At 35.5% G+C, this 26169-nt stretch overlaps 1 protein-coding gene across 10 annotated transcripts in view; it reads right to left on the bottom strand.

Annotated features, from left to right (window-relative positions):
* Positions 1-271: 271 nt before the first annotated feature.
* The window catches only part of LOC126919921 (protein still life, isoforms C/SIF type 2), a 26351-nt gene continuing 453 nt past the window's right edge, over positions 272-26169 (bottom strand). The window contains exons 1-31 of one of the 10 annotated variants that reach the window (XM_050729601.1): positions 25431-25855; positions 23363-24030; positions 19777-19961; positions 19579-19697; positions 19231-19438; positions 18714-18958; positions 17916-18474; positions 16046-16399; positions 15803-15859; positions 15374-15545; positions 14779-15006; positions 14438-14567; positions 8795-8940; positions 8446-8713; positions 8183-8326; positions 7886-8068; positions 7321-7575; positions 6973-7143; positions 6443-6629; positions 4986-5252; positions 4094-4374; positions 3468-3662; positions 3136-3244; positions 2849-3028; positions 2639-2757; positions 2361-2537; positions 2042-2229; positions 946-1352; positions 790-858; positions 637-720; positions 272-478 (exon numbers count right to left, since the gene is read on the bottom strand). In XM_050729601.1, coding sequence (XP_050585558.1) covers positions 300-478; positions 637-720; positions 790-858; positions 946-1352; positions 2042-2229; positions 2361-2537; positions 2639-2757; positions 2849-3028; positions 3136-3244; positions 3468-3662; positions 4094-4374; positions 4986-5252; positions 6443-6629; positions 6973-7143; positions 7321-7575; positions 7886-8068; positions 8183-8326; positions 8446-8713; positions 8795-8940; positions 14438-14567; positions 14779-15006; positions 15374-15545; positions 15803-15859; positions 16046-16399; positions 17916-18474; positions 18714-18958; positions 19231-19438; positions 19579-19697; positions 19777-19961; positions 23363-23529 — 6033 coding nt within the window. In that variant the 5' untranslated portion in view covers positions 23530-24030; positions 25431-25855 and the 3' untranslated portion in view covers positions 272-299. Of the gene's footprint in view, positions 479-636; positions 859-945; positions 1353-2041; positions 2230-2360; positions 2538-2638; positions 2758-2848; positions 3029-3135; positions 3245-3467; positions 3663-4093; positions 4375-4985; positions 5253-6442; positions 6630-6972; positions 7144-7320; positions 7576-7885; positions 8069-8182; positions 8327-8445; positions 8714-8794; positions 8941-9689; positions 12652-14437; positions 14568-14778; positions 15007-15373; positions 15546-15802; positions 15860-16045; positions 16400-17915; positions 18475-18713; positions 18959-19230; positions 19439-19578; positions 19698-19776; positions 19962-23362; positions 24031-25430; positions 25856-26169 lie in introns of those variants that run through there. The other 9 variants (XM_050729602.1, XM_050729596.1, XM_050729600.1 and 6 more) reach the window with 9 other exon arrangements.

Genomic DNA, 26169 nt, shown 5'->3' with positions numbered 1-26169 from the left:
TTCTCTCCCTTCTTTAAGATTCTCTCCTGTCAAACAATTGAATATCGTTCGTTGTACAGAGGAGTAGCACCAACGACGTTTTATAACGCGTAGCGCGTTTGGAAGACGAAACGAGAAGAAGGAGATGTGCAAGGAGGGAAACGCGTAGCGTTAAAGTTTAATTAAGTATTCCGCGTGGGCGGCAAGCGAGCGCTAGTTTTTACAGTTTACACGGTAATTGAGTAGTTATTTGGTTTATTCTGTTGCACGGTTTTTAAACTTAACTCGATGGTTCGTCAATCAGTTAACATCTATTTAATTTAAACGTGGTTATTACAGTTAGATTGTTGAGCACAATTATTGATTTCTATCAGAGACTTTCGGGAGGCGCTATGAGATGAGCTTATATCCCCAAACTCGCTGGCCGACTTACCCTTACGTGGCAACGTCGTAGACTCTCCTAGCGAGGGTAATTCCCGTGGTTTCCAAATCGGCGAACCTTCAACAGGTAATATTCAACTCAGATATATAATAATATATACATAAAACGGTATATACATACATGTATTCAAGTACGATATAACAGACCATATAACGTAACGAGAGATCTCTCGTTTAAGATAAGAATGCTTATTCGATTGAATATGAAATTCTTACCAAGTTCCTTGACTGCGATCGGCTGATAATTTTCCGGTTGATGAGAAGATTGGATCAGTCTCGCCTGACTACCCGTACTTCCTGCTGAAATTGTTGAAGTGGTGCTCAAAGTCAAATGATTCGGTGTGCGGCCCAAATTCGCCTTCTTCTCACCTAAAAAAGCTTGCGAATCTTCTTCTCCTTCGGATTTTGTTCCTGAATCCATCTCGACTTTCACCTCTCCTGTGCGTTAAAAATAACGTTCCTCAGAATCCTCCATTCACGTAAGAAAAGATTAATTGTATTCGTGTCATAACAAATAAATCTCACCGGATGTATCGCTGATAGTCTTGCTTCGGGAGCGAAATGTCGTTTGCTGTTGATTGATCGCGCCTGCTGGCTCCTCGATATCTTTATCTTCGGAACTTTCATGCTCTACCGTTTGCTTCGATTGGCTATATTTTCGTTTTACGTTATGGGAAGTTGGCAATATTTGTGGTTTAACCGTTTTTTTCGATAGCGTACCGGTAGTTACGGCGCTACTGTTACTGCCATTTTGTCCCTGGCTTGCCGACTGTTTCTCAAACTTTTCAACATGTCCAGTTGACATTCGTGGTGAAATGGTAATCGGTGGTTGGTTCAAGTTCTGCTTCGTCGATGGTATACTCATATTTCGAACCGATTCTCGAATAATTTGACGTATCGTCCTCAAAAATGCATTTCTGAATTCTGTTGTGCTAAGGAAATACATAAAGGTGATATATGTATAAATGTTACACATATTACGTACAATTTCGATTCTAATCGCTCTAGAAATCGTTAGCTGGTAGGGTATACAAATGTCGGCTTTATCCAACCAATGTCAGCATTACATACCGTCGCCCAAAAAATACTCGAATTCCGAACATGGACCAATATGATAGGAGTAAAATTGACAATGCCCACCATTTGATTTTATTATCTTTTTTGCGAACTTTGCCAGGTTTGAAATAAAATATCCATATGGGCAGCGTCGCGCTAACTTGTTTTTGTGTTAATCTTATTAACACAATTAATAAAATGTTAATTTTGCTCGTATTATATTGGATTGTGTTCGCTATTCAACTGTTTCTTCGGACTCTACCAGTCAGCAGTGTATAATACTGACATTCCTCGGGCAAGGTCGATTACGCACACCCTGCGGACTGCGCCCGTAACGTAATATGAAAATGTTTGTTAAGTAGTATAGCATATGATACATCACACGTATATACAATAAAAAGTATATACCATACTTTTATATATACATACATATATAAAATGTACCTGACAATGATGTGTAGCGACAAATTAATGCAGGTAAATTCGTCGGATGATGCGGTGGTTCAGGGCAAAGCGTGTATGTTTTAAAACTTTTAATTCAAGAAGAAATACCGTTAGACGATACCTGTTAGAAAGCACGTATACTTTCTCCGATCTTCTCTGTAATTGACTTCTTAAGTGGATCAATTCCCACAGGAAATGAGATTCCATATCTTTGGCGGAACTAGCTCTAACTTGTACTTCCGTTACAGGAATTAATACTTGATAGCGAATTATTTCTACCTCACTGGAATTCGCTTTAGTGGATACCCCCTGATCAAAATATTATTAAATTTATGATATGTGTCCAGATATACATATATATATATATATTGTATATAAGTATACATATAAATAAATTTTTATGTTATTTCTAAGATGAAAGAAGAAAATAAAAAAATTACCATAAGCTTCTTCTTCTGTCTCAACCTTTCTTTACACAAGAATACGACAGCAGACTTAAACACAAAACACATTGCGTGCAGTTCCAGCCCTTTCTTGATTTTACCAAGAAAGTCGGAAATATTGAGCCATTCGACCCCTCCATAATATAAAAGATCTCCTGGACTTAAGTCGATCGGCTGGCGAGATAGCATCATTGCAAGATACGCATAAAATGCAAAATATAGAATATAAAATCTGGAAGTGGAATGCCTTTGAATGTTTATTACGTTTTGTTTACCTGTTTGCAAGACTTTTGATGTTGCCTGAACAAGTGATCAAAGATAGCTCCGTATTCTTCGTGAATCCTTTGCATTTCATTGATGTGTTCTGCTACTTTCTCCATTCCTTTTAAGGCTTCTGTACTCGTGATAAACAGTTAATATTAATTTAACAAGTTTGCATATATATTTATATAGAGACAAGCATATATAATAATTTTCTCGTTTACCAATCAAGTGCTGGTGCTCTTCACTTCGTTCGTCAGTTAGGTTTCGAAGCTGTTGTAACAACAACGGATATTTCAGTATTCGTTGAATAGGTTTTATCAAGTATGATTCTAAAGTCGACGAATGTTGCTGCCTTGGATTGCGCGCTTGCAGGAACTCTTGTAAAGCTTGGTTTCCTTCATCTAATAAAAGAAAATAAAGAAAAGTTTATTTAAAGCATGTTTTTCTTCATTTTCTTAATAGAGTATAGATAGATCTTAATAAACAAGAAAATCGAAATTTTACTCACTTGGATGTAAAACCTTTTGTGCTTTTGAGTGGCTAGCACAAAACGAACTGTACAACTTGAAATGATTTACGTAATATAAGAAGGCACTTCCAATAGAAAACAGGACACCCTTTGAAAAAAATATAAATAATTCGCATATTATACAATACATATACATATAAATCTTTTACTTCGTACTTCTTTTACTTTTTCTTTTACGTTATGTGTATACTTGTACGTATGTATGGTAAAGAGGAATACACGTATGCTCATACATACAAATATTCGATAAAATAAATACAATAGATAGCAAAGGTGTAATCTTCTTATTGCAGATCATCAATATCGCATACCTTAAATTGACTAGGATGGTCGAAATTATTGAAATCAGCTTCCATCTCGATCGCATGATCAAGATTTTGTAGAAATTGTCGTTGAAATGTAACAATCTCTTGTATGTTCCCAAACAATGCGTTTATCTCTGCATTCGATAAGAATGTTTCGCGTTTGAGGGGTTCTAAGTAGTTCTCCAGCAAATTATTTAAGTTCTGAAAAAGTATTTCATTTGTTCATGTAATGCAATACCTATTTTACTTATAGATAGATATTTAGATTAATAGATATTTTACGCGACAATATGTGCATATTATATATACGTATGTATCATATGTTTACATAATGTAGAGTGCAAATTTTCTAAGATTGAGATTGAGATTCGATTTTAACCCTGCTGCATTCTTCTGGTCATTTTCGAGTCGATTGTATTTTTCTAATGTTACAAAATACCTCAAGTTTAGAAAAATGTGAATAAATTTTTATTGGCATGCATGATTCTTTGCCTGAATTTTATGCGAAACATTTTCATAGATCTTGTTGTTTGTCAACGTGGGAACATGATTGAAATATAAAAGTTTGAGGACCGCAGCAAAGTAAAGCGTCACATAAGTACAATTTCACAATAAGTTGTGATCAAACGCACCTTCACATAAGTACGTTCAGTTTCAATTAATTCTAAAATAACTTTCTTCAATTTCTCAGCATCGCTTAATTGCCGACTCGGCGTCATAGCTTGAGAATGAGAACTAACAACACTTCCAGTGGGACTAGATTTTCTTGTTTCACCAGGTGATCGACAGATACCAGTTACTTGTTCGGCGGTTTTCAATAAGTTTTCTATTTCGAATGAATTTGTGCGAGATGTTTGTTTGCCATTTTCCATGTGAGCTGCTGACGTACACTCCTGTGCGATACTTTCTTTGCCTACATTCACCGACATATACATATGAGTATGCACAGATTATATATTTGTAATAATAATTTATTTGTTAATTTTATTTTATTAAATTATTAGATAAATACTGCATATTTTGTAACAATAATTCGACGCTTTCTAGTATGGATAAAATTAACTAAAAATCTTTTTATTAAGAAACGAAAGAATCGCTGTTATGCTATTACTGCTGCTACTGCTACTGCCACTGCTACTACTACTTCTACTACTGTTACTGCTACTGCTACCGCTACTGCTACCGCTACTGCTACCGCTACCGCTACCGCTACCGCCACCGCTACCGCCACCGCTACCACCATCGCTACTACTACTGCTACTTCTATTGCTACTTCTGCTGCTACTACTACTGCTACTTCTACTGCTACTCTACTGTTACTGCTACGTTACCATTATTGTACGAAAATGCATACAGTAGGAATAAAATTCAAAATAAAACAATGTTGCATATCCCAAATATCTTTTCTCCGAAAAATTATTACAAACAGAGAGAGGGGTAATAGGGGAGAAAGACTGAAGAAAATATGGAATAATGTTGAACGAAAAGTGGAAATAAACTGTTCAAGTAGACGAAAATCCTTACTCCATCCGGGGGCTGGAACGATTAAACCAGAAATCATTTCTTCGCTTATAACCGGTGGATCAGAAGGTGGTGGCGGACAAACCAAACTCTCGATTATGTCATCGGTGACTCTCATTATGCCTGTAAGATCTGGTGGTTCAGTTCGCGAAGATCTCATCATCATACATAGACCAACTTCTTCTTGCAACACACTTTCCAAGTACATCATGTCTAAATCGCTTACTATTGCACCGTTAATTACCATGATCTCGTCTCCTTTAATGATTCCTGAAAAACGTCAAAATAAAAAAGTATCACGTTAGAAATTGCTCTAATTTGAAGTACGAAGGAACATGTGCAATTTTTAATTATCTTCACTATTTGCATTGATTAAAAAAGGATAAGAATACATATTATCGTCGTTAATTTTGAAAAATATACAAAAATTAAAATGCGCTGCATAATTTATAGTGTTTAAAACATGATTTTATATTATTTATATTATATATATGTAAAATCCCTACAGTTAAAGTGTGATAGGGACTTTCTCTGTCACGAACAGCACGATTTTCTTTGTTTCACAGACAGCCATTTTGAGAGACATTCATTTCCCAAATGGACGGATAGAGAGCAACATCAGAGATAGACAAGATCACAGAAAAAAGAATAATTATTTAAAACATTGAAGACTGACGGAGAAAGCTCAGGACGTTGAAAATCGATTCTCGATTTTCAGGTTGACACTGCACAGAACTTGTTATTTATTGTTTACTGTTATCGATTGGTATTAGTTGTTGTTTACTCCTGTATTTCATTTAAGTATTTTCACAATAAACTCGATTTTCAGACTTCAGAATCGGTCACCTGAATTACCCCGGGGTTTACGACATTACATATATATATATATTATTTATAATATATATTATTTAATAATATATATATATATTATTTTATATCATTTATACATCATATACATATGTACATTGTGCATACCTTGCTTCGTTAAAGAATGTAAATCTGTGTTTGCTCAGTTAATGGGGAGTACAATACAAAAAATCAATATTTTTCAATGTCACTCTCTACAAGATATTCTGTAGATGCAGACAAAAAAAAATCTGATTAAGGTCACCCGACTTTGTGTTTCCACATGTATCTCACCTTCATTCTTAAATTAGATCAAAGAGGGATGGGAAGAGAATCTTGAGCTTGCCTGACTGATCTCCTATTTATATTACATCAAGCAGTTTTATGGAAAACGATGCGAACGTGCAATTTTATCGAATTTTCCTCTGAAGACTGATATATTAAGTTCGAGTTTACGAGTATACGTGTTTATTATGCTAAACGAATAAAAATAAACAGTTGATTGATTTAATTTCTATATCGTGTTTATACTAGTAGAAATCTCAATTTATAACAGTTATAACATAAGTCACAATGATAATCAGTTTGAAAAATGCGTGCATCGTTTTACTTACCATTTTGCATTGCGACGCTCTTATCTTCAACCCTGCTAACATAACAACACAATTCATCCTGCCGATCAGAATTCTCAATTAATTCTGCTTCCACCGAAAAGCCCCACATTTGTTCAAGAGTATTCCTCTGTAGCTCTACTTGATATAGGATTTTCGCGCAAACTTCAACAATCTCATGAGTGTGCAACTGAAATATATGTATATTTACTTAGATATGCTATAAATATGTAATTACTTCATTTATTCTTTCGTTTACAATAGCCTCGCAATTAGTAATTAATAATTAGTCATTATTATAAAGCAGATAGTACTTTGTTTCTAGTGACAATAAAACAAAGGAATAGCCTTTCATATAAATAAAAATGTTCGAAATCAAACTTCTCGATAGAGAATTTTGCAGTAAGAATATATATATTATATGTATAATAAATTACCGGAAAATGATTACGTCAGTTCAATTAGACCAAAGAAATATCGACAAATAAGTGAACGGTTTAATTCGTAACATATAACACGACATTAATACTTACATAAGTTTCTATCATGTCCGTTCTATGTGGTACGAAATAATTATGATCTTCCATGTCGCGTCGTTTCTTTACACGAACGAAATGTTCCATCGGATTAAGGTTTTTCCTGTTGCAAGCACTCGCAAGGAATTCCTCTACTGTCATAGCGTCACGCACAAAGACGGATACCAGCTGAAAATAGAAACGTAGGTAAATGTGAAAGAAATTATCCTAATTTTAATGACGTCAATTGTACAAAGTTACCGTTACAATTTTATATTCTTTCTAACTATTTCAATTACGAACATTCATAGATGGATTGATGTACTTTTAAATATAATATCACAAACAACAATTAGGGTCGCTTACCTGATTTTCCGGCACATACACCTTCACGGTTTTCTCATCATCTCTAGACGATATTTGAAGGGATCTCCTACTCGATCCACTATTGGATCTCGATAGTAACGGTGGTCTTCTCTTGGTAGCTCCTCGTCCTGCTAGTAGATTATTCAGCAACGAAGGACTTCGTGCGCATATAAAAGCATGAAACGACGATACGGTAAAGACTCCTAATTTGTTTAATGTTTGCTTCGTAGCACGAGATACGTGCGTCAATAAACTCTGCGGAGAAAATAAAAGATTTGAATCGAGGTGATTCTCGTATCGGAATTATCGGCTGCCCCTACTAATCTAGCGGAAACTGGCTCGTTGAAGTTTTACAAGATTCTATTTGCGGTTCACGGTGGTCGATACAAGTTTCCGATTCTCTATACGGTCTATAATGAGTATAAATTATGCACGTTAACGTAACACGCAAGGACGTTTTACAGACTATTTGCGTATCATAGTCGAAAATTTCATTTAGTCATTACACTTATTAGAATTGTATTATGCTTAAGTGAAAATACAGATAGAGGCGAGGTATACAAACCTTTGGGTTTGGTAATTCGCCACTCTGTAAACTCGCCATATAGCATCTTAGTCGGAATTGCTCGCAATGAAGTCGCTCCAAATTTTCTTCCCATTGAACAATTTGATTATTAATCTGCTGTTTTGTTTCTACATCGGATACGACAGACTGCTGAAGATCCGCCATGTGTTTTAGTTTATGATCCTAAAGAAAAGACGATAGAGACGTTTAAACGATTTTTCCCAACTCTTCCGCTTGGTGGTCAGAAGGAGCATAAATTAAAGCATAGTAATACATAGCTATATCCGGTTCGCTTACCGACTCTATCGCTTTCTCTAAGCGAAATATTTCTTCTTGCAATAAATGAAGGGTTCCGGTTTTACCACGATGACGTGCAAACGCAGCGGCACATGCTGAATGTATGCTGTTCACCCAGTTTTCGAGTTCCACTTGACATGGTGCCTAGTATATAAAAGCAAGAAAGGACTTACGATTGATAATCGAGCAATATATATCGATAGAAACTGTATTATCCAGCGTATGACACGATGATTCGTAATGGTTTCGCAATACGCGCTTACCTGGAATAAATAAGCATCGCCGAATGCGGTGCTCAAGCAAAATATGTAATCCCGTTTTGGATGTTCCGGAATTGGTTGCATTATTGCACCATCGACTATAATCAAATGTTTTGGTGCTGCCTCCATGGCTCTACTTTCTTGCGAATCACAAGGATAGAAGAGAAGGGTAGTTCCCTTTAAACAAACCCAATAACCTTTCCAACCCCTTTTCCTCGCCAGCTCGATTTGATGCTTCTTTCGTAACAGCCATTTTTTCACGCTTAAAAATCTGCAATTTGATATTTGTGTTAAATTTACGTTAGGAACTTGACTTGTGTTTCTCTATTACAAAGCTCTTTTTTCCGCTTACCCAGCTTTTCGAACTGCTCCCGTGCAATTGAACGAAGCTGCAGCGGTACCAGTCTGTTTTCCTCGATATGGAGAATTTATGACACTTTCACCATCGTCGTCATCGCTAACGGCAGTAGTTAGCGACATTTTATCATCGTCTGACATCTACAACGTTTACCAATATTACTATCTGATTTGTCCACTTTCTCCACTTCAATGAAAAGGAATGACAAGAAAGTATGTATATACATCGTTTTCAATCTCAAATGTACAATATCAAGTGGACATTTTGCGAACTATACATATTTATAAACATAATTTTTATTATGATCGTAAGTGTAATCCAAGTAGGGTTGGCGTATAATCAAACGTAAACAATTTCTCAAACTGGAACAGAATAATCAGGATCTATGTGTGTGTGTATGTGCGTAGAAAAGACGATGTAAAGAGCAAGTGAAAAAGAAAAAGAAGAAACATCAAAAGGATGTGTAGAACATGTGACGAGCATAAGAACTGATGCTTCTCGTGTAAGAATAAAAATGTTATTATACACCAATTACGAATATTAACATATCAGAAATGTTGATACTTGTGCTATATACTTACTTTATATGTTCTACCGTTTTACGTATTAGCATATTTATTTAAATATAAAAAATGATCGTATGTAACGATACATTGTGGAAAAAATGAGTAAAGATACGGTAAAAATACAGTAACTGCGGTGTATCAACGTTGGTATACATAGTTATTGATTCTCGTAACGATATATCGGTAAAGGTAACAGCAACGATAATGGTAACGGTAATAACGACGGTATAACAGTAACGATAACGGTAATAGCTACGATAACAATAATAGGTACTAATGAAAACAAGATAATAATAATAACGCGGAAACTCTGGTGTCTCTACCTTTTTAGCATAATTTGTCATACCGCGAAGCTTTTCGCGTAATCCCCAAAAGCCTTCACCAGCCCAAAAACTTACGACTTTTTTTAGAAAGTCGGCGTTGCAAGCATCCGCTGTCATATGCGGATGGTAATGACAGTAGCAACCTTCCTTCAGGAGCTTCATATTTTTCTTGGCGGTGCCGTTTATCTTGAACATGATCTCTTTGCGGGCAATGCTGAAACCGTGGATGTAATGCTGAGCCCAAGTGTTCAAAGCACCGTTAATGATCCTAAGCAACTTGTAGTAGTAACCGTCACCGAGACCAAAGTTGACTTTTTCTCGAACGTTCTTGTAATTAAACCAATACAATTTTCTCGTTTCATTGATACATATTACGCTGATGATGTGCCTTTTGCAAAGGCAAAAGTACTTTCTGCAATGTTTCTTGTGAAGTGTTTTCAAATCTGTGTAGCTGCTGCTCGGATTCAACAGATTCAAGGTACTATTCATGCACTTGATCGACCATCTCGGTTCTACCATTATCGTATATACTTGGTTACGTTGATGCTTTTGCTGAACCGAATCAAAAGATTTTAGATGGACGAATCAACGAGAGAAAACGAACCAGCTTTTCCTAAACAGTTAGTAAGCAAGAATAACTCTGATTCGAATTCGTCAAAATCATCGTGTTCACCTCGACCTGTTCGTTCTTTTTCCCCATCGATACCTTTATTGTCGTTTGGACGGTGGAAGAATAGACAACGTGTCGTTCAATCGTAGATTTGGAAGATTCCGTTCGATTTGGATTCCTTTGTTAATTTGATTCAAGCTCGAACATGTCTAAAAGCATCCTTCTATAGAACATTTCGTATCGCGTTTCTCTTTTACGATTCTAAACATGAAAGAATATTATTTGATTGGCAAACGTTGCGTTAATCATTGTAAGAACTGATCACCTTGTTATCTTGAAACTCGATGCTTAAGGCATAAATTCTTCCCTTCGGTTGAAAATTTGGACAATCTTTTTAGTAAAAGTGACAGCGTATGGCTCCAACAGTTTCCTGAATAGATGTAAAATGTTAATTACGAATGTGCATACGAAATAAAATAGGCACAGTCGTCGTGCATTGTGCATTTTCTGTGAGCATTAGATTATCGCTCTGACAGAAAGAGCTTTTCAACCATTAGTCCAAAAGCCTGTAAGAGCCACGTAGCCATGTAGAGAAAAGACAATAGAAACGACGAAAATAAAAGAAGCAAATCCCCTAATCGATTTCAATATTTTACACTTTATAACAATATATTTGATATTTGTCACGAAGGACAGAAGCAATCTTGTCGCTACGTTTTCGTTACATAGGAGAAAATATTATAATACCACCGTTGTAAGATGAAAATCTTCCGATTATTTGTACATTTATAATCTCTACTTAAGGCAAACTGCTTTTGCACTATACAGATCACTACTAGGATCCTTTTTATGTGATTTTCTGTTTCGTAAAACTAGAACGAATCTGTTTTAGAAAATCGACAATTTCGCGGATACACCGTAAACTTGTACTTTATGTGTTTTTTTTTTATACGCATATGTTTCAACAGGGATGCCCATTTCATCCTTCCATTTGATTTTATTTTTCAAGGTACATGCAGAAGGAAACGTTCCCTCTCTCTCTCTCTCCCTGCTCCCTGCTCCTTTCTCTCTTGAATAAGACTTTTCTTTCTTTTAATACTTTCATCGATCTTTTTTAAGAAGCGATAATCAAATCCCGGGGTTGATTAACAAACCGAAAGGATTATTCTAAAAATGTTCCTTTTTCTTGGTAAGTGGATAGGTTTCAAAGGTAAATATATAGAATACTTTTGCAATATACGCATAGAAACGAACTCTCTGTATAAAAATATGTTGCATTTCTCAATATCACGTTCTCTTTAGCGTTTTATATATACATACAGATATTCTATTCGAACACCAAATACCGTATCTCAGTTTAAAAATTTCTATTCTTTTTCGAAATTATTCTTCCTTTCTATTTTCATCCGCATACATCTGTTGCCTTTCCGTTATCCTTTTTACGTATTCTTTATACATATACATATTTCTCTTCTACACTTTTTCTCTTTTCCAACTCAACTCTTCTTTTTCTTTGTACTTCAGAACAACATTTGTTAGAATGAGTTTGTTCGTTAGCTCATTACCTGCTTCTCTAATTTCTCCAATTTCTCTAACTTATAAATCTATGTATCAACTATTTTGGAAAATCGTTGCTAAGCGAAACGGAGCAGGGAAATCAAAATAATAAATATACCAGGTATCTAATCATTCAATGTATGCATGAATAACTATAACTAGTCGAAGAACTTGATGTGTAGTTTTCTTTGTCAACAGCACGTGAGCCCGCACGTGTCGAACGATTGTTTTAAATGTGATTCTTCCAAAAGGAAATTTTCTATACGAGGTACCAACGAAAATATTCTTGTCCGTCGCAGTTCTTCTAGTGGAGTTGTTCGGTGTGTAGCTGTATAGTTGTGTAGGTGCTACACAGCAAACCGCGGGTTCGGATATTTTTCTGAGAAAATCTTATTTGTTCACTACCGATTTGGATCTTGTGCGAGTAACCGAAACGTTTTCCTGTTCAACAACGTATGGTAACAGAACTTTGTGTGTACGGCCAATCTTCAGAAGTGTCACTAGTATCTCCATTCATTGTGAAATGCGCGTGATATTCCGCTGGATAGACTCCAGACGGTATTGGTCCTCCGAATCTTGGAGAACCGACCGCTAATTATTAGCGAGCAAACGAAATGACCACTTTAGTGACCAGAGAAATCGATCCTGATTTCTCTGAGCTTATTCGCTGAGCTCGATAATGATCGAGCTCACTTCTTGACTTTACGCGAACGAGCAGTGAATTAGTGGGCCGCAGCCACGAACGTGAGTTGCTCCCGACTGGGGCGCTGGAGAACAGAGAAGTGGAGCTGCTACCGCGAGGGGAATCAATACCTCGCTCGCTCGCTCGTTCTGTGGAGGCCAAATGGGGGCCGGGGTAAGCGGGGTAGTCGGGGTAGTCAAGGTAGTCGGGGTAGTCGGGGTAGTCAGGGTAGTCAGGCTACTCGGAGTAGTAGGGATAGCAGTAGAAGTAGGGGAAGGAAAAGTTGGCAAGGGAATGCGAAGAGGCCGGAACCGTCGGGGTTTGGAATGGGAAAATGGGTGACAGCACAGAAAGCGGGTGGGAAAGCGCAGTGGGGAGTAGTCTGTAGGGAAAAATGAGTCGTAAATATCGGTACTGGCTGCTGTTGTTGCTACTGTTGCTACTGTTGCTACTGTTGCTACCGTTTCTGATATCGTTGCTATTGCCGCCATTGTCGTTGTTGCTATTACTTCTACAACTTTTAGTCAAGTAAAGAATACGTTCCGAAAATAGCGTTGCTCTTCTTTGCGCATTTTACGAAGAAGAAGCATCAAATACGACGCAACATAATCAATCGTAATTATCGATATTAAAAAAATTATAGTCTTGTTTTGACATGCTTGCGTTATCAATCTCTAGGTATAGGTAATACATATATATTTACTTTACATACACACACGCCTGAAATAAAATCCGAGATAATAATTATTAATTTAATTTGGCGGTTCTAATAAGTACGAAGGCAAAATAACGCTGAATGTATATTTGAGTTGATTACTGTTCACATCTACCAAGGTATTCGAAAAACTATTTAAATATATAATCAGCCCACTTCCTCCGCTTCTCTCTTTTAAATTTTTCCATTGAACATCAATTTATGTTATATACATCGCCTATTTATATGAATAAATGTTTTTCTATATGAGTATGCCATTTAGGATGACGATATAATGAAAGGAAGAAACTATATGTAACTCGAATACATGTTCGTAACAAAGCAATACAAAATTAATCCCTATCTGTTACTTTTTTTCATCTTTCTATTCATCTAAAACTGATGTATCGTATTATATTGTGTTCTATCGTGTTATATCGTAGTACGAAGTAATAAAAGAAGGGAAAGAAGCGACATTGTGTACCATCAATGTTCAAGTACGATGCATAGAAATAGGCTGAAAGGTGACTCGTGCAAAGCATGTGTAGGCAGGGTCAGTAGGTTATCGACGTTTAACGAATAGATACGTATTTTTTTAGTACGTATCATTCTTTCTAACTGGTCACTATAAAAATATATTCATTCACACGTATTATATTTATTTTATGATCAGATTATGAACAACAACCGATACAATATCACGAAAATGCGATCATTTATTATCTACACGTAGGTCAAATTTATATAAATGAAATACACAAGAAGGAGAAAAATGAATGACTTTCAGAGAATATCGATAATGAATATTATCCGATTCGAGACAGGGAATTGTTCTTTACTTTACTCCAATTATACGATTTATAGTTTTTAATAAATATATCTATCTTTTTGAAATTACCGTATACACACAAACACACACACACACACGCACGCACACAGAGGCTCGTAAACAACTATATGTCAATCTATTCCTATAGCAGTGTAACGAAAATTTTCGATAAACGAATCATCCTTTTTGATTGCATAAAATTTAACTCGATATAATTATTGTATTTTATTTGTCTGTTGTCAGTTTGTTACTAATCAAGTATCTGCGTTTATATTTTTACCTTACAAAGTGCAGCTAAGTGAAGCAATAGTGAACTGTTAAAGTGGGATATTGATATAACAGGTTGATAAGGTCGACAACTACTTAGGGGACTCACCTCTGAGGACGTCAAGTAGCAAATTCTCGAGTCTGTGCTCTCCAGTGAAGCTTGTTGAACAATTCCATATCTGCCATCCCGATCGGACATATAATCCGATCTCACGCTGTCTTGTCTATCAAAAGTTCCTCTGCAAAATTCGAAAAAACAAACACACACACAAAGTGTTATATCTTAACGATTTGGCGCAAAGAGGCACGTATGCATTGTCAAAATGAATAGAGTAAACGTCTTAGAACGCATATACACGTGTATATCTATTGCGTAGATTTTAATTTATGATTAGAAACATAGCTTTACAATTATATGGTTAGTTAAATATTTTGTTGCAAATTATTCACCTTTGTTCTAAAGAATCAGTTCGATTTGATTTATATCCGCTATCGTTAAGGCTGCCCTCGTGTCTTAGCGATGGTAAGGAATCCCACGGAGAATCTCGTTTATGTCCCGCGTAACTTGGATTCATAGAACTAGAAGCACCAGAGCCAAGCGTCGAACTACCAGACTGCCATCCATCAGAGTGGCGAAACCATTGTGCACGTGCAGACTCTCCAACGCAGCTGGTACATCTTAAAATTTCAGCATTTTTATGTATCTACGAGTATATAACTATCTTGGTTACGTTGTGCATTATTTTGAAAATAATCAAAAGCAGTTAACGCGAAGACGTACATTATATATGTAGAATATACTATCAAACAATATTAATATTTAATACATATTTAAACTAATATTCTTCTTTATATATCGTCTTTTATGTTTTCTTCGGAAAAGAATTAATAAGATGACACTTATTTGCTGACAAATGCAAATTTACAGTAACGAAATAAAATTCTATTTTCTTAAAAGATGACATTTTTCCAAATTTTTTACTTTTTACTGATTCTCTACTTTCCTGTTAGTTTGATCATTTAAAAGACAAAAGCAACAATTTACCTAGAATTATAATCACTAAGATATCCACGATCTCGGTCAATTTCTCTGTCTCTTTTCTCCCTAATCATTTCATTACGGTCGCTGTAGTAACCGTCCCTATCCTTACTATTTTGTCTTTCATTGCAATAACGGTACGATAGTGGTAACGTTGACGATTTATTGGAACCGGGACCTGTGGAAATACCGAAGAATGCGTTAAAGACATAGAGAAAATACATTGCTTGAAAATGAAACGATAAATTTCATCTCTGAACGAAATTTAGTGATTGCCGAAAGATCTCCTCAACTTTTCATTCATTATCTTTTAATTATTAAATACGGATAAGTAATACGATAGAAGCAACAAGTCGAGTAATGTGTAGTAGAGTTTGGAGTATATGTGTACGAAGACTTTTAAAAGGAATAAACAAGATACTTAATAAAACTTACGTCTTCGTGAAACGTGAGGTGTACGTTGAATGTTCAACGGTATATTTTTCGCAAATTCTGCAACATTGACGCTCGGTTTAGTATAGAAAAAGGAATAGAGGAAATAAAGAGGGTATATACAAAGTGAAGGTAATGAAAGGAAAGGAGAGGGAACAAATAAAAAGTGGAAAAGGAAGGAAATAATGTATGTACATAATACAGATGAAATTTGTCGGTAATTTGAGAAATAGGTTTACTACTCACCTAAATCTTCCATGCTTTGCGTTAGCAAGGCCTCAAAAGTACGTAAACTGTAGCTTTCGGCGTCCATACCCTTGGCCAAAGTGTTCCTCAGATGCATCTCATATTCGAGAAGAAGCCTACTAGTTGGACTACCAGGTGTTGATACAGATTGCATGTTTTGCTGTTGATACGCCTGACCACCATTGCAACGACGCGAACTGCAGTGAGTCGGTTGTTCCATATCCGAGTTTCCATTCGACGAACTTGGCGTGGTCGCGTAACACTGATTATCGAAGATGACATTATCCGATGGCGGCGACATATCACCTGTGCATCGATTACGTTCCGAATCTAAATAGGTCCTGGCTCTGCTGCCTACGACAAACAGGTGCTTCATGCAGGAATTGGAAACGGTGTGATGTTTGTATTCAACCGTCGAACGTAAAGAATCGTTACTTTTTTGCGTTCACGTTGATTCGATGGTGTAAGTTGACATGCGCCATGCATCCCTGTTAATCAACTACGCACCCCTTTATTTATTTATAGAATATGCAATGCAATTTTTTTTTTTTTTTTTTTAGCACTTAGAACAATACGATACTAACTGAAGACTAGTATATGTAGTTCATAGAATCAGTTGATATCAACAACAATCAAATCAATTCCGCTAGTTTATTAAGATTTAATGAATTTCTTTTTGCACAACACACAACACAGTATGTAAATGTGTACGTGTGTATGTGTCGCGATCAATAAAAAAAAACCGTTGTTTGGTCACTTTTACTTATTCAAAAATTTTTACAGAGTTAATTTGTGTCAACACAATATTGCTTTTCGAACAGGGATGCTTATGTACGAATACATTTCTTTTGTCAGTTTTCTCTCCTTAAGACCCCAGTGCAGGCGAACGATTTGCGATAGCGTCATCGCCGTGGTGATTTGCCGCTGTGTTATAGAATAACATTATTCGACGGACGAAAGCGACAGCAAATTTTCGCGGCGCAGTGGTGACGTTGCCACAAACCACTCGTCTGCACCGGTCCTAAGCCTATCATTACAAAGCATGCATGTTTTGGCGGATTCGATACGTTAAAGCAAGCGAACATGTATGGATGTATGTTCGTAAGTATACATGTATGTATATATGTAATTATGTATGTGTATATATATATATATACATATGTATATGTAGATTCTTACGAGTGTATGCATTTCGGTTTTCAGATGTTTCATTCGTCAAAATAATGGTTCATCAAAACGCGCATCTACTGTATACATAGTCTTATACTATGTATTATACAATAATGTTTAACAATTGCACTTGGCACTATACTTTTGTTAATGAATAATCATTTACAAAAATATGGATTTTTTCAATTAAATGAAATATACATAAGTAATGCATTTAATAGCGTAATTTTTATTCCACACTCAAAATAACGATATCATGTATAACTATATTTAAATTAATACGCGATAGAGATTCTTCTTTTCTAATTTATATATTCATATAAATAAATAACGTGTAAACAGACCAAAGAATAGAAGTTTCAAATATTCGCAATAGTAACTAACAAGATATTTTTTGGAAAAAAAATGATAAGATAAGAGATTGAAAGATCACCGAAATTCTAGTTCGATATTATTATAAACAATTGCATGTGCTTCATATGTATATACATATACGTATATGGATATACGTATCTACAGACGCATACGCTCGTGTACTTATGAATGTATGTATATGTGTAGAAAGAAATTTCGTGTCTCGCTAAGTTCCAAATTGTAGATAAAACGAGTTAAATAAAGAAATATAGCTAAGATCCGAGAGAACAAAAGTGAAAGAAAAATGCATGTATCGGACCGTAAATGAAATTGTTATCGTATGTACCAGTGTACTGACGTCCCATGTCATGCACGCTTCTAGATGCCTGGAACTTGTTATTATATGGTGCTCGATATAGATGCGCACAATTTTCATTTTCAGTCTCTTGCACAACGTATTTCTGATTGTTATTGCTTGGGTGGTAATGATAATTATGATGGCTGTGCCTCTTTCTGGTCATCTCTGGGGATGTAACAGGACTATCGATACTCGACATTGGTTTTAGCATTCTTTTCAAGGTATTCGAATCTAAACTAATTCCACCGTTCTGTGCATTTTCAATTCTCATATCATCCGTACTCTTGCTTTTTGATTTCTTTCCACTGTGATTATTGTTCACTATGTTGAAGATATTGCCATTTTGCATTTCCAAGTCTGTATAATCAGCAGACTTTGTATGATGTAATTGCTCTTTTCGTAAAGATTTATTTTGTAAAGTACCACCGGCTTGTGTACCCTCTGATTTTAGCATTTCAGTACTATTTTGTTGAGTAGACGAATCTTGACTTTGCTTCTGACCTTTCTTCGGAGAAACTGCAGCGCCTTTTTCTTCCGGGCTATCGATCTGTAATTCAGATCAAGCAGAAACAACTTATTCTTCTAACTTTCTTTTATATCTCACCTACTTTTATGCTTACTCGTACATTACTTAGTTACTTACTTACTTACTTACTTATAAGTAATTACTTCATTTTGTTAGTTATGTTGAATCGAATGTTAACTTTAATGTACATGTATGTTACGATGTTACACATTCTATATACGCATAAGAATATACACATAGATAATGATTGTACAACTTACCTGTGATCCAACGGTGACTGTTTCGATTCCTACGTTCGCCGTTTTTGGTGTAGTTTGACAGGTTTCATTTTGTTTCTCCTTTTGCTTTGATTCGCCTGTTTTCGGTGTTTTTCCTGGCGTTACATTCGCATTGTTAACGTTGTCGTAGAGGGACGCACTGGATGTTGCTGCAGTTATTTTATCACGAGCTGGTGTCATTTCAACTTCCGTGGATCTTGCCATAGTTCGCGGAAGCGTAGAAGTACCTGCATTATGTATAACAGAATAACGGTAAAATAAACAGAAATATATCAAATCATCGTACTATCATGTAAAAAATCGGAATGCAAATTAACGTTTAAGTAGATAGCTCAGTGTCAGCATATAAATAATTAACTTAATAATCCGTTAAACACTCATGCCTCTACATGAACACAAGTACGTTAAATTTTTCGTTCCCGCAGATCACTTGTCTATTATGCAATCTCGAAATTAATTTACGTATATATTAATATACAACTTAACAAATATATCGTACCACAAAAGCCTCGATATCTAGCTTCTTGGCTTCGAAACCTGGCAAGTTGTTCTGGGGTCATACAAGTGCATTGAGGCTCCCTGGATCTACTCGGTGATGCCGGTGTCGATAAGGGCTTTCTCCGGGTTTTGATCTTTTGTTTGTTAGGTGGCTCAAGCTTCAACGAGTAAGAAGAGGACGCTTTCCTTGAAATCTTGAACGACGGTGACTGTACGAAAAATTAACTAATGACTGTAAATGACTCGAATACCATGAAAATTAATGCCGATCCCTGTTCTTATGAAACCGGTAAAATGTCCAAAATGATTCCATGCGTGCCGTACAAAAGAACATTCGTTATAAACTTACGCAACATTCTCTGAATTGTTTAGCATCTATCGGAGAAGTAAAATTCAATCCCCACGTATCGTTGGTCATTGTATCTTTCCAGTAAACAAAACACTCTGATGCTTGTCCGATACGTGTACCTAGAATAATATTAATTATCTTTTAATAAGTTACATTTCTGTCTATCGTCTTTCATACGATATCAAGTAATGATCTTACCTGGTTGAACTAATCGTACATCCAAAATTTTGTCTACCTGACTGTTGTATGCGGTAATATGGAAAATACATTCTGGCGAATCTTGAATGCATGTGATATTTACAGGAACTAAATCCTCGGAAACCTGCTGCCACTTTACAGTCCCTGCTCCACTGGCACTTACATGGAACACTTCGGCCCACAGTCTAAAAATTTTTATAGCTAAATTGTAATTGATCACAGTAAAAACATTTGTTGCATATATCGAACGGATTACTACTGAAAGGAAACGAACAAAAACAATTCAAACGAACAAGATGTTTGAATATCATTCAGCGTAGAAATATCTATTCAGCACATGGTATGACTACTATTGTAAATAACGTTCTCTATTTTCCGTCTTCGTCTTCTTCTACTTGTTCTTCTTTTTTTACTTTTTCTTTATCTTCTGCTTCACCTTTTACTTTTTCTCCTATATATCTTTGTTCGCGTATAAGCGCATGGTAGTATATGAATAATTTACAAAGAAGAAATGAAACTAATATGTCAGGTGAATGTCACTGACAAATTTCAACAGATCGGTTTGAATAAAAATAATCGTACAGAGTACACATCTGTTTCGTTTCGTTAATCGATTATTACAGAATACAGACTTACACCGTTTTTGCAAATATTTGAAAGACGTTTTTGATATATTTATATATCAAGATATATGTATGTAACGCGATTGCGAAATTAGCAGGAAGCTGAAAAGTTTATACATTCCGAATGTCGAAATACATAATATAAGACATTTTTGTGTACAAAGACAAAAAGTTCGAGGCTCTTTTACGATGTATAGATGTCCATTCCGAATTCTTTCTTTCTGTCTTTTTTAAAAGGATATGTCCTAATCCTCGGTAACTACTAATTAATTAACTTTTACTAATACAATTACGGTTGAATCTCAAGGAAAGAAACAGAACCCTCGAATTTTTCAAATAAGAAAAGTTTAACAAGAACTTGAAGAAACTTCGTAACTTAAAGAAATTTCATGCAAGGAATGATATTTTTCAAATTGTGACAATTTGAAAAAAAAGATTAATTTTCGAAAGTGAATTTTTTATTTACGAAAATAAATGATAGTTTACTTTATATTATATACAACTTGGGTATGAGGGATACGCACATGATACAGAAATCTAAGACTTACAGAGATAAATTTCAAATTGCAGAGGTTGGCCTTGTTTAAATCCGAATTATACAGGTAAAATAACGCACCTAAACACGTGGCAAATAATTCGAGATAAAGTAAGTTTATATATCCAAAGCGGGTCGGGAAGCAAAGAACGAAATTGTAGTGTTATAGAAGTTTCCGCGTCCTTGTGCTTCAACTGTATTATTCAGCAGGCAATAACAGAAACTTAATATCGTAAATAAAAGACTGTAAGGAAAATATTTATTTCCAAATAATTTTAACGCAGTCCAAGATTTAAATCGTCCTTATAATATTCTATATATCGTCCCTATAGTATTCTGGAGTTGGCTATATCAATGAATGCTTCTTCTCACTTCTTATAGCTTTAATTTAGGATTGCGCTACGTACATATATCTTTCCGATTAGCACACGTACGAATATTATGCATACGTCGGCAATATTCTGCAATATTTTGAAAAATGTCAGGTATCAAGTATTATATATTTATTATATATATATATTATAATTATTATAATTATTATATATTATATTATATATTATATATTATAATTATAATATATATATATTATATATATATATTATATATATATTATCGAATCTCATTAACCAAACCAAGTGTGAATACTATTTAGGTTTTACGCTTTGACTTTATATCTGGGCAACCATTTGTGCCTTTATAACTTGAGAATCATTTATTTCTTATTCTTGAGCCATCGTAAACAAGATGTTACATCGATACTTGCGTAAGTATACACATACGGATATACGTATATAAATATATAACGAAACAAAATAGATCTATATTGAACTTATACGATCTTTTTTTAACTCACGATAAGTTTTTAAATACATGGACAAAATTTATTGGATACCGCACCGGACAATGTGTAATACGAAAAACAAATTTATATTCTTTTGTTTCGTGTTTACTTTTTTGTCGTTTCCCTTTTGCTTTTCATTTCTTTTTTTTTTTTTTTTTTTTATTTTCTGAAATTAAAGAGTACAAGATGCATATTTCTATTTTTAATTCATTTTTGAAGAAACATGCATGTCGATAACGTAAATAATTAAAATATCAGCTAATGTGCATGTTTCATTGTATAAATTAAACTTACAACGTATCGCGATCCCATCATTTTTGTGCAGCGTTATTATGCACGATTTCTTTCTTTTGGAATAGAATGCAATAATAACTGTATCAAATATAATTTCATAAATTGCAATGTGCATGCAATACAGTCCTAAATTTAACAGATAGTGTGTTACAGTCATATAAGCACGACGAAATTTAATGGGCACAGTGCAAAAAAGATTAACTCATATAAGAGCATGTATATCCTAAAGTGAACGTGTTGCTCATATTAACAGAGTATCAATAACATTTATGGTTAGAATTTTTAAATAATTCTAGAATTACATTGGTTCGAAAGTATATAATAATTTTAAGCATAATAAAACTACAGAAATGTATAACTGACCACAGCATATGATTAAACAATGTTCAAAAACGAATTATACATTTTCAAGATTTGACATAGCTATAAAATTATTATATGTATAGCTATAAAATCCTCTAAAAGATTTATGTTACGATATTAATTTTAAATTTAATAGAAAATCATATGTTGCATCTTCGATATTAGAAAAGATAGAAGTATGATTAAGTAGAATTTCAGCTAAGACAATGGGCGATATGGCAACTAAATGACAGAAGATCAGGGATAGATAAAACAGGATATGTATCAAAAAATGAAGTCAGAATAGAGAGAAAGGAAGAGAAAGTGATTTGATGCGAAATACGTATATAGATGATTGTAAATATGGGTACATATGTGCGTGTCAGAGAGAAAACAGTAAAAAGACAAATAAACAAGAAATAAGAAAGGATGGAAGAGAGCGAAGAAAAAAAGAGGAAAGAGGAAAATCTCAGGTAGAACAATTTAATTAAACGCGTATTTAATCAACATTATTACAATAGATGATAGTCTTCGAGGATATTTCAAGTATCAAAGAGGAGAAAAGAGAAGATCTTCAATTGCACGAAATATTGCGCGCTCTTATTTAAAATTCAAATTGAGGGAACAGTATGCGCATTATGGTCTAAAGGTACACGCCACTGCTACATAGATACGGCAGGGAAATAAAGGTAGTGATTAGTTTTCTTAAAAAGGACAATGTAAAAGCAAACAGTTCGAATAAATATATTCTACCTGAGGAGAAAACAAGTAATAGTGCATTCGATGTAAATGTGTATGTATGTGTTATATGGGGACATGTGGACAATTGAGTTGGGAGCTAAATGAGAAGGAGCAATGTGTTTTCATGAGTAAGTAGCCTTCCTAAAATGTAAAGACTGATAATGGAGTCGAATGGAGTGGTTGAATGGTTGAATGGTATGGTATGCGCACCTCTTCCTTTCTCTTAAGCTTCCGCACCTGAGCAAGTGGCCAGTGTCACCCCTGCGACCTCCGCTGCCGCCCATTCCGCCCCTCGCGCCAGCCTGCCATGGTGAATCCTCGTAACGATAAGCCTTTCTGATAAGAGGAGCACAACTGCAAGACAACTTATTGCCCATTCTATTCTTGTTATTCTCTTATACCACCTGTAATCCTTCCTTCTTTCACGCAACCTTTGAATAATCAATTTACTGTTTTTTCAATAACTACCACTATTTCTCCCTTCTTTGTGCTTTCCTTGTCTGTTTCTGTTTTCCTTCGTTAAGATTTGATCTTAATCAACCTGTTCTGTTGTGTGCGTTTTGCAGTCAGTGGTCAACCCCTCGTTTCTTCTTATTCTTGTTGTTCCTTTTTTGCTCCCTAATTATCGATGTTTATCGGAATATCAAGATGCTGTATATTCACGTTGATTGGCTTGTCTATCGACGTTTGGCACCGTTTTCATTAATCATCGATTTAGTTGATGATAATTTTTATTTCATTCTCTTGTTCTATTCTGGGAAGCACTGTATAACAGGGACAATACCCCGCGATATGAGAAAGGATGTAGGAGAATATACCTTTATTGTCACATCATTGCAGGTGTTCAAAAGTTTATCAGCTTGCCCCTGACATAATCGCTGGAAATATAATAATTGTATCATATTAATTTAAAAATTGTCAGTGAAACAAGCAAAAAAAGAGAAGAAAAGGAGAAGATTCTGTGTCGGTCATCAGCCTCACAAGTCACCTTTAACTTTAACCTCGAGTTTATTTAATCCAATATTGTTTCTTTGGACAATATCAAAGAGGGAGAAACACGCTTTACATTAGAATATAGTAAAATTGCGTAATGTTGCAATTCAGTTACATAATTACTAATAAAAAGAAAGCATTTGGTCAAATATCTTTAAAAATTATATGCAAAAGATGATATAGTCTCTGCCACAAATTATTTCGATACCTAAAAAAAATAATTACAATGACACAGTGTCATACGACGGCACAGACATTAGCGAGGTGAATGAAGCGGAACAAAGTGTTGCGTGGACGTGTTACGGATAATAATAGGGGTGGCGTTGCCGAGAGGGTTACTGAACCGATACCGACTTTTCACCTACATAATACGCATTACTCTGTTATACTTATATTCGTTATTTCCTGTGTGTATAAATATTGGTTTACCTCAATAATGTTCGCTATTAAAGTTATACCTACCTATTTGTAATAACAAATACCGCCATTTTTGCTTCAAAAACGACGAAATATCAATATACATACAAGCTTTTGGGCATTGATACAATACGACGCAATCATTTCGGCAAATAGGAATAAAAATACAGATCGCGAAGCTACTAGGAACAATTAAAAGCAGCTAGGTAAATGTACCTTTAGATGAATATATTTAGTGTCAGTTAATCCGATAAATAAATGTTGGAACGAAATAGAATGACAATTAACGATATGAATAAAAAGGACACTACAGCTCGATGTAAATTTTGATTAACCATCGAAAATGTTTCTCAAAATATCATTTCGAAACTATTCAACAAAAACATTACGCAATTAACGATAAATAGCACATGTCACTGTAACTAGTAACTAATCATGTTATCGAATAATAAAGGAAGACCGACACCGCCTAATCGAAGATATTTCACTGTGGAATTCGAGTAAACATTGCAGCAGCTAGGATATACCCATTTGCTGTTTGGTGTTCAATCAACGCCCCTCGTTTCCCAACTTTCAACAAGAGACTCTTCTATTCAAGGTCCTTTTTAGCCTTTCTCATTTTCTGAACACCCTCTGAATACACTTTATCGTATGCTTTTCGTTCTTTCTCCTTTTACGATTTTCTCCTTCCCCGCCCTCCACCGCCCCACTCTCGCTCCCCCTCTCCCTCCTCAGTCTCTTTTTCTCACACATTTACTCTGCCCAGATAAATAAGTACACATATCTTCTTGTGTCCGCTCGTTTGTCGCCTACTCGTTTGTACAGGTTCGTGTATTTCGACTTGGTTTAGTCACGAGAAAAAACTCACCATTGCATTGGCGGTATCTTCGCCACAGCGGAAGATGTCGAACACGTTCTATGTTTGACGGTAAAAGAAGGTGGAAGTAGAATGACAGTGAGAAAGAAAAAAAGGGAGAAACGAATAGAGAAGGAAGGGAGAAAAGGATATGTGCTGTAGTAGGAGATAGAAAGATAAACGAACGGATGAGAAGGGGTTAGGGACGGAATCAAAGAAGGGATGGGCTACCGCGATCGTAGTAGCGGGGTGTGAGATCACGGTATCCACCCTTTTCGAAAGCAAATGATTCGCAAACGATCACCTGTCAAGCAATAAGCGATAGTCGACCTAACGACTGATGTCGTTCAACAGGATCTAAAACACCTGACAATTCACTGACAGACTATTTAAAATAAAAGATTACGCGTCCGAAATTTCCGGTATTTCGCGCGAAATCCTCGCGGACGGCGTAGTCATGGATACTGCAGGATCGGGTAAAAGAGGCGACTGCCCCGTTACCCACTACCCCTTCTTCTACGAATGCGCGCCCCTCGACCGAAAATGTCAATATCCTCTCTCGCTGCGCCCGCGATGCGCTCCATGTTACTCTGAACAGCCCTGTATGCGTTTTCCCATTCCCCTTCGTCCACCTCCTTTCGACCCCTACACCAGCCCTTTCCCCCTCTTCTTCCTCTGAGTTTTACTCCTACTCCTACTTTTCTGCCCACCCCTCACCTGTTCCTTCATTCTCCCGATTTTTTTCCTTTCT

This window comes from Bombus affinis, chromosome 9 (genome assembly GCF_024516045.1).
Source record: "Bombus affinis isolate iyBomAffi1 chromosome 9, iyBomAffi1.2, whole genome shotgun sequence".
NCBI classification, from domain to species: Eukaryota; Metazoa; Arthropoda; class Insecta; order Hymenoptera; family Apidae; genus Bombus; species Bombus affinis.
This window is presented reverse-complemented; position numbering and strand designations above follow the sequence as displayed.